The sequence below is a fragment of the Myxocyprinus asiaticus genome, chromosome 35 (genome assembly GCF_019703515.2).
Source record: "Myxocyprinus asiaticus isolate MX2 ecotype Aquarium Trade chromosome 35, UBuf_Myxa_2, whole genome shotgun sequence".
Classification (NCBI taxonomy): Eukaryota; Metazoa; Chordata; class Actinopteri; order Cypriniformes; family Catostomidae; genus Myxocyprinus; species Myxocyprinus asiaticus.
Window position 1 is genome coordinate 31,602,552 of NC_059378.1, and position 13,481 is coordinate 31,616,032.

The 13,481-nt window shown below is 38.1% G+C and overlaps 1 protein-coding gene across 2 annotated transcripts in view; it reads left to right on the forward strand.

Annotated features, from left to right (window-relative positions):
- Positions 1–13,481, forward strand: part of nckap1l (NCK associated protein 1 like) — a 165,353-nt gene that overhangs the window by 75,326 nt on the left and 76,546 nt on the right. For both annotated transcript variants that reach the window (XM_051672270.1, XM_051672271.1), the window contains 3 exons: positions 3,341–3,399; positions 3,565–3,710; positions 4,388–4,520. In XM_051672270.1, the coding sequence (XP_051528230.1) occupies positions 3,341–3,399; positions 3,565–3,710; positions 4,388–4,520 (338 nt within the window). The remainder of the gene's footprint in view (positions 1–3,340; positions 3,400–3,564; positions 3,711–4,387; positions 4,521–13,481) is intronic.

A 13,481-nucleotide genomic window follows, 5' to 3' on the forward strand; every position in this document is an offset into this window, starting at 1 on the left:
AATAATCGCACCTGGATGAAGTCCGTCTATCCTCTGGGAAGTTACTATAACCTTTAGAATGATCAAATATAATTTCGGTGAATTTTTGTGAATATTTTTCTAAAATAATTGATTACTGTACTTATATAATTGATAATACTGTAATAATTGCACCTGTAGTAAGTCCATCTATTCTCTGGGAAGTTACTACAGCCTTTAGAATGATAAAATATAATTTTGGTTTATTTTAGTGAATATTTTTCTAAAATAATTTATTACTGTACTTACGTAATTGATGATACTGTAATAATCTCACCTGTAGTAAGTCCATCTATCCTCCAGGAAGTTACTACAGCCTTTAGAATGAGAAAATATAATTTTGGTGAATTTTGTTTAATTTATTTCTAAAATAATTGAATACTGTACTTATATAATTGATGATATTGTAATAATCTCACCTTTAGTAAGTCAATCTATCCTCTGAGAAGTTACTACAACTTTTAGAATGAGAAAATATCATTTTGGTGAATTTTAGTGAATATTTTTCTAAATTTATTGATTACTGTACTTATGTAATTGATCATACTGTAATAATCGCACCTGTAGTAAGTCCATGTATCCTCTGGGAAGTTATTAGAACATTCTGAATGTGAAAATGTATTTTACTGTTTGTTTGTTTTTTTTTCTTTCCCATGTATAACTTGCACGTCAATTGAACTAATGAGTGGACATCTCCTATGTTTTAGCGTAGTGGGTGGAGTTTTCAGACGGTCCCTTACATCTGCTAAGCAGTCAAAGCGCATCGGAGCATTTCAGGCATAATTTTGCAGCCACACCAAGCGTTTACTGTTCCAAATCCAATTCTTATGCCCATATAGTATAGTTGTACTCCCTTTAAACCAAGTGTGCTAATGACATCTTTGTAAGATTGTCGACTGAAGGGACCGCGGGTAAGCGAAACCGAATATCTAACGAATGTCGAACGTCAAACTAAATTTACCGCGGTAGCATATGATGACCAAAATGATTTCACGGAACCTGAGTAGCTGATATTGTAGTTTCGTCGAGACCCAAGATGTATGTATTTCCGACGTGCTTGGCGGAAAACATCTAGGTGAAGATGCAAGGTCAGAGGTGGTGGAAAGAAACAGTCTCGTTGCTGGAAAAGTTCTGCCGCCGAGTAGTGACACAATGATGCCACTGGACGACATGTGTAACAGAACATAATCCAGGTGAGCATAATCCATGTGAGCAGCCTGTGGATCCACATAGTTTTTGATCGGAGACTCTTAGATAAAAACAGCAGCTAGCAGGTAAACTAGCAGGTTAACACAGATAAATTGGCAAGCCAAAGAGTCCAGGAATAATAACGTGACGATTTCCCAGGTCCCATACAACTATTCACAGTTGAATATTGTTCACTTAGATTGAAAAATAGCTGATAGATAAAAAAATCAACTGGTAAATCGAAAATTAACCGGAGATCAACGGCAGCTAAGACGCGCACGCGTTCACTCTACCGGGCGAAAAAAGGTTTGTAAAAAGGTTCCATTCGTTAACATTAGTTAATGCATTAGGTATCATGAACAAACAATGAACAATATATTTTTATAGCTTTTATTAATTGTAATGTTAGTTAATAAAATAACAATTGTTCATTGTTAGTTAATGTTAGTTCACAGTGCATTAGCTAATTTTAACTAATACAACTTTTGATTTTAAAAATGTAGTAGTATATGTTGTAACTAACATTAGGTTCAATAGTTCATGCTAACTATAGTAATGTTGTTAAATAATGTTAACTGTGTGGGGCATAAACATATAACTGCACAATATAACTTGCAAAAGTGTGGCAAAGGGCAAAAAATAACTAGTATACTAGTATCCTAGAAGTAGGAAAAATACCTGTAAATGCACCTGTGGAGAGCAGTAAAAACACCTGCAGACACCTATTGAGAATTTTCTGTGTTTGTAATGTGCAACAACGTAAGCAATGTGCAAAAAACACTGTAAAATCTCATTAGTCCCCTATATAACAGCAAGCATATCAGACAAAATAGTCAAGATGCTTCTTCTGCGGGAGCAGGGAGTGAAAGCACTGCTGGGGCAGTGGAGTTGTTTAAACAGCATAGTAAAGGATGTTCAGTCTTCTATATTAATAGCGTCTGTGAAAAGGAAGGAGCCTTGAGAAAACAAAGACTAAGCAGGGGAGCCCAACTATAGTACCATTATGGTATTTACTGGTCATATATATAAAAAAAAAACAGCAGTGTCAACATGTTGGTGACAGTTGATCAAAAGATAAACTTGACTACTTGTCCGAGACAGAACTGTGGGGAAAAATATGCATGCGTGACTGCATGAGAGCTCATATAGTGGTTAACAGCACCTGTCATTAGTAATAGTGAATGCTTTGTATGCTGTGATGGGCATGGTAAAAAGTTTTAGAAAATACATTTGAACTGAGAAAACATGATATGATGAGTTTCATACTTGCCTCATTTTTTTTTAATTAATTAATTTTGAACTTGAATGCTGGGATTTACAGCTTGTGAAATGGTAATGCGAGCAACAAAATATACAGTATATAAAACTTTGACAATTAACAGGCAAAATCATCCGGTGCTAGATGAAGCATGTTTACTCGGAGCTCTGTGAGGTGTGCTCGGTTACAACCACCTGATTGATGAACTACTTGTTTAACATACAGCATTTAGTTTCTATGTTGAAGCCTCGTAAAATATAATCTCAGCTCCATTAATTCAGAATCCCACTTTAAAATATATAATAATCACTGACTGCTTGCTGTGTGATTAAAGGAGCTGCATAGTGAGGTAATCTCAAATGCTAAAAGAGGAAAAACCTGTGTGGGAGGACCAGGTTGAAACTCTAAAGTGCGTCGGGATAAAATGTTTTGAACATACTTTTACAGAAAACAACAATTTAAGTGGCAGTTGCCATAGCCACAAAAGATTAAAAATAGTGAGCTGCTGCGGCAGCTTCTGTTAAATGACAATTAACTGAGAAGGTGGAGCTTTATCTGATGAGGGCAAATGCTTCAAGTGGAGTATTGAGGTATTGCGGGTAAGTGGGCGGGGCCAAATGCCAGAAGAATTTTTGCAGCAGTGTGGTAAGCAGTTGTTTATATATGCTTAATCTAGTGTTGTGATTGGACAGATTAAATGAAAATGCTCCTCACAAACTTTGTTTGGAAACTCCATGTAAAATCTGGGTCCTGAAGCAAAATCAGTTAAGAGACACAGATCTAGATCCTTAATTATGTTTGAATTTATGATTGATGATTTTATTTACTGATTTATTTGGCTTTCTAATTATTCTTTGGTGATCTTTTTTAAAACAGTGGACAGCAGAGAAGAATTTGACTTCAAACCATTTAGACTGGACTGGTTAAGACTGCAGGTACTGTTTCAACAAAGTTCAATAAACCAAAAGGCAAAAGGCAAAAAAAAAAAAAAAAGAAAGAATTAAAGTAAAATCAGCTAGTAAGACGCCAACATTAGATTCAGTTCCTATACTCCTTCAAAGTTACATACAAACATTCAATTTTTAATGACTATTTTTCAGGCATACACCAGTATTGGCAAAGCTCCTCTGGCACTGAAGGACTATCCTGACCTTGCCAAGATCATGAACATGACACAGTTTCACACCAGAATGATGGACAGTGTAAATGAACTTCTCTATGAAACAGCAGATCTCTCTATTCTGTGGTGAGTCTGTACTATATGTGGCAAATTTATGATTTAGGGCTGCAACTAACAACTATCATGTCATTAAATGCTTTTTTTTTTTTTTTTACCTTAGCAGGTCCTAATAAAAGCCGATGACAGCATGGTGTATAAGGAAATCAGTGATTTGTTTTTTGTCAGTTTTAAGCATCTGTGAATACACTAGGGGTGGGAATCAGCAGGGACCTGGCTATTTTATATTTTATTGATATCTGGGTCACAATACGATAATATAGCAGTTCTTTATGTATAATGTATAGTGATTCAAAACTGTGATATATTACAATTTTTTACTCACTACTCGATCATCTTAATTTGACTTTGGTGCATTGTGCAACAAGTGCTAAACTTCCTGCTTTTCTTCATTAGTAGAGCCAGAAGTAGTGTAGAGCATACGCACTTCAATGTCAGTGAATTTCTTTTTTTTGAGGGAATATTGTACCTACGTTCCAGAGTGTTTATCATTACACAAAAAACCCTTGTGGTCTAGCTGTAAGGAGGATCTGTACAGACATCCTTACAAGTTGACTTATCCTTAGATTGAGTTTGCATTTTGTTCGAATATAAATATTTGTGTGTGTGTAGACCCATGCTGCGGTATGTACTCTCAAAGCAGCATGTAATATTTCTCCTGCCTTTGTGTGTTTGTGATCTTTCAGTTTCCATGCACGTGTGTTTGAGAAGCTGTTTTCTCAGTGCAGTGAGGACGTGTCGATGCAGCGACACCTCATGGCATTTCCGCTCATCTGTTCTCACTTCAGTGAGTGTCTACACCTGCTGTGCCCAGAGGAGGTAAGTACATCCACACCAGTGGCGTGTGGTGTATTAAAAGGTTATGGAACACAAATTGCCTTACACTGTTATCAAGCAACCAATAATATAATGCGTTTTGTAATAATTTTTTTTAATTAATTTTGTATAATTTTGTATTACTATTTATTAAAATCAAGTGGCATCAAAATCTCATACATTTTCTAATCAAGGGGCAATGTTAAAAATGCAACAAAATCTGTGAACTAAGGGGGCAGTGAGTGGCCAATGGGTTGAACCCCAAACAGACCAACGAGTGAGGGTGGGACATTTGCGGAGGTAATGGCTGAAAGACAGTCAAAGACTGAGCCCCAAAATTAAGAAAGGGCAGGTTCAGAACATATGAATTATAGTGGCTGGTCCTGAATAACACCTATTGCAGTCAGACTGCAGTGTAACAATTGTACTGAATAGATTAGATTAGATGATACTTTATTTTGTCCTATCACTGAGAAATTCTTCTTGGAACCTCATGTTAAAAAAAAAAAATACACACAAACATCACAGATAACATACATCCATAATATACATTTGCCTTCAAAACAGCACCTATTTTCCTATGTACACCTGGACACAGTTTTTCTTGTTTGTTGGCAGACAGGATGTTCCAAGCTTCTTGGAGAATTCACCACAGATCTTCTATCTATTTAATTGCTTAAGTCTATTCATGTAATCCCAAACTGACTTGATGTTCAGTGGGGGGCTCTGTGGGGGCCATGCCTTCTGTTGGAGGGTGAGATTGGAGGTGTGGGTTAGAGCTACTTTGACTTATAAAAAGCATTCAAACATTTTGAGTTTGCTATTGACAAGAAGCGTCTGCTGACGTGGACCATGCCTCACAAAAAAAGAAGATCTATGATCAATTTTTTTTGCTTTGCATAAAGCTGGAAAGGGTTACAAAGTCATCTCGAAGAGCTTAAATATAAATCTGTTAGACAAATGGCCTAGTAATGGAGACGATTTAGTACTGTGGCAACTTTCCCTAGAAGTGGCTGTCTATCCAAGATGACTCAAAGGGCACACCGCAGAATACACAATGAGGTAAAAAAAGAACCCTAGAGTGACAGCTAAAGACTTGAAGGAATCATTGGAACTGCTAAACATCACTGTTAATGAGTCTATTGTATGGAAAACATTAAACTGGCATAGTGTCCATGGCAGGACAACATGAAGGAAGCCGCTGCTTTCCAACAAAATCATTGCTGCATGCCTGAAGTTTGCCAAAGACCACCTTGACAAATTTTGCCAAAACATATATCCAATCACCCCAGACCATGTGGCAAAATGTTTTATAGTCTAATAAAACCAAGATTGAACATTTTGTCAATTTTTTGAAAAGGTATGTTTGGTGCAAAAACAAAAAAAAAGACCGAAATTCATAATAATTATGAAGAGACATTTGTAATGCTTAAAGTGCTTGATTCATTGCCAGCAGATCAAAATAGGCCTTGGTTGTAAGAAGCTTATTGAAGAGATCTCGGATTGGTGAGCTTACACAGCTGGACTGAAGCTCTGACAAAGTTCTTAATAAATCAGAGCTCCTCACAGTTGCGATTTTTCTATGATAGGCTGTGTAAGAGATTTCTCCTCTACAAAAGGCCTTTCACGACTCCTAAATTGTAGTGGCTTTTAAAAAAAGAGCCTCATTATCCCAAAAAGGACTGTATACATTGGGCAGGATCATTCGAACTCCATTAATCTGGCCTGTCAGAATAATATAGTGCCCATTATAGTCTGAGATGACCTCAGAGACAGAAAATGGTACTGGCTTTTGAATAAGAATAGATACACCCTGAGACTTAAGGCCAGTATACTAAGTATACTTCGTTTTTCCATGTTGCTGATCGCTCCACGCACAGTATGCATGACGCAAATTTCGTCATCAGCACAGTCTGCATGGACTGTCTGTGGACTGTCCGCACACGGCCCAGATTTTTTCGACGCATGCACAGTCGTCATCTGTGCGCACTGTCTGTGCATGCACCCAGTCGTTGACTATACTAATAGAATATCACAAAACATTAATATTCGCTCGCGGTCAAAAAAGGCAACACAGTCGACCTGGCACGATCCGATCCGGATAGTGGAAAAACTAAGTATACCCGTGCCTTTAGAAGGAAAAGTGGAGCTAAAGCTGGCCTACCCAGCCTCTGTGGATTTTAAGATTGTCTGATGGCCTGAGATGGGTTTCACAAAGTTCTCTCACATGAGAACTTTGTTACGCTTAACAGGTGAATTCAGCACCTTAACATTCCAGCTGATAAATCTAAGTGCACATTAGGTGCTGTTGCGTTGTTTAGATAAAGGGTTGTGTTATGAACAGTGGCGGGCCGTACATTAAAAGTCTAGGCCTTCAGTGTGATTCATGCCATTTAAGAAAACACAGTTTCATAATGAATAAGACACCCTATGCCTTTGGGCATCATACATGATGTCACAGCTAACTAATAATACCAATTGACATTTTAAAAACACATCCACGCACGAAAGCCAGAACTTGAAACAACACTTAATGCTCAAGCAAGCCTAATTTTAACTGCAGCATGACTGTTTTGTGAAATCGACATCTCCCGAACAGACATTCATAAATCATAATTTTTCATATGAATCTACCAAGGAGGTCTATAATACCTGGAAAAATCTATCTAATAATATTTGCAATTTAAATGTTGCTTGCAATAAATTTCATTTCGTCAGGGTACATGGTTATGCTTTGTTCCATTCAAGTTGGATGTGGGATATTCATACTTGATATCTCCGACCATAAATGCATTCCATTCCCCGATATTCAGAAGATGACGTTTAAGAAACAAAACTGCAACGCTCCCGTTAGCTTAGCAGGGGTTTGACTTTCATTAGAGATGTCTCCAAGCAACCCAACTGATAAACAGTGCTGCAGTGCTAGCATTTATGCTTCAGGGGGTGGAGCTCAATCTCACGCGCTGCTTCTGCTAACGAGCTCGGCTTTGGGCATGTGATTTGTGAAACAGTTGTCAGGCTTCGCTTGTAAGCATCAAGGAATAAATTCTGACTGGATAAACTTTTCATTTTTCTCTATTTGTTTGTAGATTAATTAAGAGTGGAAAGCGATTAAAAATACATAGGCAAAAAGGTGATTGAGAATGAAAGGATGAAAAATATTTATTTATTTGACATGTTAGGCCAGCAGTCATTGGCTTTGCTGGCCCTGAGAATTAGCCACTGCAATATACTGTGAAACATGACAATGCTCAGTCAAACAAAAGTCAAATCTGATTGTGTTATAAAGAAAATACAGAGTTATTTTGTTACCTGTCATTTATTTCAAACATCAAAATACTAGCATAAACTTTGTCACACAGGAGTCAAACTCAGACTTCGACCTGTGTAGTATGTTTGGTTTACAATGCATTCAGAAAGTATTCAGACCCCTTCATTTTTTCACATTTTGTTATGTTGCAGCCTTATGCTAAAATGCTTTAAATTATACTTTTTTTTTCATATCAATCTACACTCCATACCCCATAATGAGAAAGCAAAACCAGATTTTTGATAACTTTGCAAATTTATTAAAAAAATAAAAAACTGAAAAATCACATTGACATAAGTATTCAGACCCTTTGCTATAACACTTGAAATTTAGCTCAGGTGCATCCCATTTCTCTGGATCATCTTTGCTGGCCCTGAGAATTCGCCACTGGTTATGAATATGACAGGGCTCCAAAGTGACAACCCCCGACAACCGGCACCCATGCTTGTAACACAGAAGGACAAAAAGGACATTGAAAAAGTTTGCATCCAAAAATGACATGAGGATAGTTAGAGGCCAAAAAAGAAAAGAAAAGACAATCCCACCCCAAAACCACAAAAATACCAGCACTAGGAGGCACTTTACCATTTGAACCAGCAAGTTTCCTAACTCCTATAATTTTCACATCACTTGGTTACATAACCTCATGAACTTTTTTTAACCTAAATTACTGCCATCCTCAGACATCTCAAGACAGAACAAATGTGTAAAAAAAAAATACGGTAATAGAATCTAACTTCATGCCCTTGAGACATTAGTCAGTTGTCAATTGTCAATACAAAAAATGGAGGAAGGAGGAACAAAAGTAAAAGACAGCAGGGCAGCAAAATAACGAATAAAAGTCAGACAGACTATGCACATAATAGATCTTTTAGTAAAAGCTACGTTTTCTTTTTGATAATCACATTCTGGACGGTTCTGCAAGAAAAAAAAAAAACACTAACAGAAAATTTTAGCCTTGTGGTCAAAGTAAATAATGAAGTTCTTTTACATTTGTTCGGTTAAATAATCAGCCAATACATTATGAATAAGGAGTTAGTTAACCATTTGCTGGCTTTATTGCCAGAAAAAAAAAATGGAAAGGAAACTAGCAAAACAGGAAACCTGGTTAGTAAACAAGTGCAAATAGGTACCCAAGTGTGTCAAAAGCCTGTTTTATGGTTTACAATTGAGGGCCCGTATTCACAAAGATTTTTATCTTACCAAGAGTTCCTAGCTAAGAGTTTTTGCTTAAAACCTATTCACAAACCTGCAAAGAGAGAGTTTTACTAAGGAAATCTTAAGGTCATTATAGATAGACAGTGGAATGTACAGTATATCCTATTATATAATATAAGCTTCTTCGAATGCCCAGCTAACAATTCTTGGTTCCCAGAATGTTCTGGGAAAGTTAGCTTTTGGATCCCAGAACGGATATTTTCATACTGAAAACTGAGCATTTTTGCATTACCTCAACACCGGACATTAGGCTAATATGCAGATATTGAAGTAAATTATTCCAAATAACCAATGACTTCAACACAGTCGAGGGTTTTTAAAATCAGAAATGTATTGACAGATATTAAAAATTGAATAAACATTTAATTAACCTTAAAGGGCTTACATATGAGTCATTTCTTACCACTGATGTGTACATTTTAGCAGATATGCCTGCTTCTCTTCATTTGTAGTCAATACTCAAAAAACATCTCGGTTACACTCTTCATGTTCTTTTAGTTTATATGAGTTAAGTCTTTATCAAATCAGTAACATTTATTGAATCTCACATCTAGACGCAATTATTTATTGAGGAATCGACAAATGTGAGTTACTCTACCGGAATGACTGTTAATTTTTAAATTCAGCAGATTTAAATAGAGCAAGGGAGATTTCCAATCGAAAGTGATCCTCCCTATGCCCTATTCACTCTGAAGGACAGAGCTCTTGATCTGGGCACTCTGAAGGGAACATGGCATTACTGTATGAATGTACCCTTCGCTAGCAGTCTTGTGGAATGGCCCTTCGTGAGGGACAAAAAGGAACGACCTTTTGAGTTGCATCCTCTTCTCACAGTGCCATTCAAGGGCGCAAAAAAGCTATTTGGCAGATGCCCGAATAAAACGCGTGCTTAATAAAATGTTAGTTTATGGTTAAAAAATAAAACTTAAAAATAACCATTAGAGAATGTTCTGTATAAGTTCTTTTTAGGTTGTCACAAAAAAACCTTCCTGCAACGTTCTGGGAAGATGACTTTATGGTTATAAAAATAAAACCTAAAAATAACCATTAGGGAGCGTTCTGTGTAGGTTCTTATTATTGTCACACAAAAACCTCGCTGCAATGTTCTGGGAACATTCAAAAAATAGAACCTAAAGAACGTTCCTAGAATGTTAGGAATTGGTTTAAAAAAAAAACCAAAAACAAAAAGGAACCAAATGTTAACGTTACGGGAACGTTCTGTGTTTGCTGGGTGACCATGCTGCTGCCCGGCTTTCCCATCGGATCGCTGCGACTTCACAAAGACTTCACTCAGCGTCTATTCTGGCTTCAGCATCCCAGCTGTCAGTGGTTTATGCAGCAGCAATACTTTGCAGTCAGGCAAAACAGGTAAAGTCATTTAAAGTAAAGTCAATTACCCTTTACTCGTGAGTTTCCTGTACTATTAATCCCCAGCATGAGCTTTTTAATGCATGCCTTAATATTTAAGTTTAAATTACAGTCACAGCAGATGCACTGGAGGACAGTTTTATAAATCACAGCAGCAGTATATTGACTATGTCAAGCAGCAGCAGGCGTTAAGCAGATCAGTCGACAAGACCAAGCCTACTCCACTATCTTGCATCAGCTTAAATCTTTAAGCTAAATCGAGTTGTCTTAACTGAAATGACAATTAAGTTCATTTAGGAAACTCTACAGGGCACATGTTGCTCATAGTTAACTTAGTAATTTAGTTATAGTCACTCATACACAGTTTTTCAGGGTCACTAGATAAACCCATTGAGAACACATTTAGGGATACATGGTGAGCTACTCGTGACTGAAATCCACCTCACTGCAGCCCACGTCTGTCAGTCTGATCTGCTTGGGGGAGAGGGCACAGGTGAGACCTTGCTTGTTTGCCGTATTATCTGTCTTTAATATAACTGTTGGGGAAATTTATCTTGATGTTGGTACAGTAGTAGCAGCTTGTCTCTTCTGTCTCAGCAGCATCATGTTTTTGTGCCAACAGCAGCAGCATATTGACTCATGTCAGGCAGCAGCAGCAGCATTTGTAAAGCAGATCTAGTCTGCCGAGACTAAGCTTACTTCACTGTCATTATAATCAATAAAAATCTTTAATCTATCTCAGAGAGTTGTCCTAACTGAATTGACAAGTTCAGTTAGGAAACTCTACAGGTGCACATCGTCCTACGAACCCAGTCAAAGCTTTTCCCTTGTGTCAAAATATATAAAGCTGCTACTCACCTCGCCCAATACACCGGGAAATGGCTACAGCAGCGCAGTATGTGTAGTGTTATCCCTCAACCTCCCCAGCACCACATGTCTAGATCTGCTTTACGGGGACTTTATCGTGGTGTTGGTACAGTAGCAGCAGCATGTCTTTTCTGTCTCAGCAGCATATTGACTCATGTCAAGCAGCAGCAGCATGCGTAAAGCAGATCAAGTCCACCAAGACTAAGCTTACTTCACTGTCATTATAATCAATAAAAATCTCCGAGAGTTGACCTAACTGAACTATATTTATTCTTGTAGTTATTGTGTGTGTTTGCATGATGCTTTATTTTTTATTTCTCCTGTGTAAAGCACTTTGGTCAACGTGTTGTTTTTAAATGTGCTATAGAAATAAACATTATTGATTGACTACCTGGGTAGAGGAGAGCAGGCTTAAATCTCTGTTTGTAAATTTCAGTCATAGCGTCTTTATACTTGACACGCAGCTTTAGAACATCAGGGCTATAATCCTCGTAGATACAGAACCTTTAGCTTTGGTACATTAGATCACCCTTTCTGTGAGATTTGCTGAAGACCAAATCCTTCCCTTGGAAGCGATGAAATCGCAGAATGCCAGACCATGGTCTCTGCCCCAGGGCAGGTTTGGGTGCAAGGCTACGGTGAGCTCTATCCAACTTAGCCACTGAAGATAGAACCTGAGGGCTGACAACACCGCTCTGGCATCAGCTACAACCATCAAGGTCTAAAACTTTAACCTCCAACCACTTGTTATCCTTCTGTAGCACAGAACATGTGGCCTCAAGTTGCTCAAGATGCTGACCAACCTCTGTAGCGTTAAACTCGAGAGACACAAAGTATTGATCATGATCTGCTGCTGCAGATTGAATGTTGTCCAGCTTAGTTGCCAAAATTTTGAAAGATACTTCAAAGTCTGCTGCAAGAGATGCTCTGAGTTCATCATGAAGTGTGCAAATTTCGGCTAGCGTGACGATAGCACCAGGTGGTTAAGTGCCTACACTATCCTTTTCAACCTGTTTGCCCTTCTTTTTGGACATATCGTCTAATTTTAGAAGCACAAAGGTTTGTCAAACAAATGCTACCTAAAAAGCTAAGAACATTGAGGTTTGAAAAGTAAATATAGAAAAGTTATTGCGAGTGAGCCGCACACACATCTACTCCTCAGGCAATCCTATAATCCTGATATGCTGAGAAATACTGCAATTGCTCTTGGAAATTCACACAAAAATTCATACACACTGACTATATTTTATTTAATGACAAAATCAAGCAGGCTTCCTGTTGAGTACCATGGCATTAACGGATATAATTTAAAGTTTTAACAATGTTAAATTTCTCATGGACACCTAGTGTTATTGCTATCTTGTGGCATTTTCATGTTTAATGAAGACAGGTTGAATTACTGTTGACGTTTTTTATTCAGTTTCATTAACAATATTAGCACTGTGACCAACAGTCTAAAAAGTAGGTTCAAAACATGGATAGAAATATAAATGGAAAACGTAAAACTAATGCATGTGTTTCTGTAGTTTTGTCACATTTATGTGTTTTGTTCTTGTTTTCATGTCTTTTATTTTTAAGTTTAGTTCCTGTTCAGGTCATGTGGTTTAATGTCATGTGATTTCCTGTTTCCTCATGTGTTCCTGGTCATGTGATATCCTGTTCATGTGTCTTGTTTTCATTGGTTCATTGTCTTATTATTAGTTCAGTCTTGTGATTGGTTGTCTTGTTTACTTGTTACCCATGTCTGTGTATTTAAGCCCTCATGTTTGCCATTGACTTGGGTCAGGTATTGTGTGTATGTAATGTTTTTTGGAAGTCAAGTCAGCTTTTTCAGTTTTGGGCTAAATGAGCCGGTCAGCTCCATGATGCCTGGAGGCAAAATCCAATGGACTCTGGCTCAGTTCATGGACTATGCCCTGTTGCTGAGCGGTTCACCTTTCACTGTGGGAGTGGCTGATGAGGGACTCAGCACTCCCACAAAGTCTGCCACGTTCCACGAGCCAGCGTCCCACGTCATGGTCGCCGAGCCAGGGTCCCACGTCATGGTCATAGAGTTTGCACCACCTTCTGCCCTGGATCCTGAATCGGCGCCATGCCATGTCACAGCCACGCCAGGTCCAGGCCCGCCTCCGCTCCATGGCCCAGGCCCGCCTCCGCTCCACGAGCCAGCACTCACGCCTGCCACGGCCAACGAGTCAGCA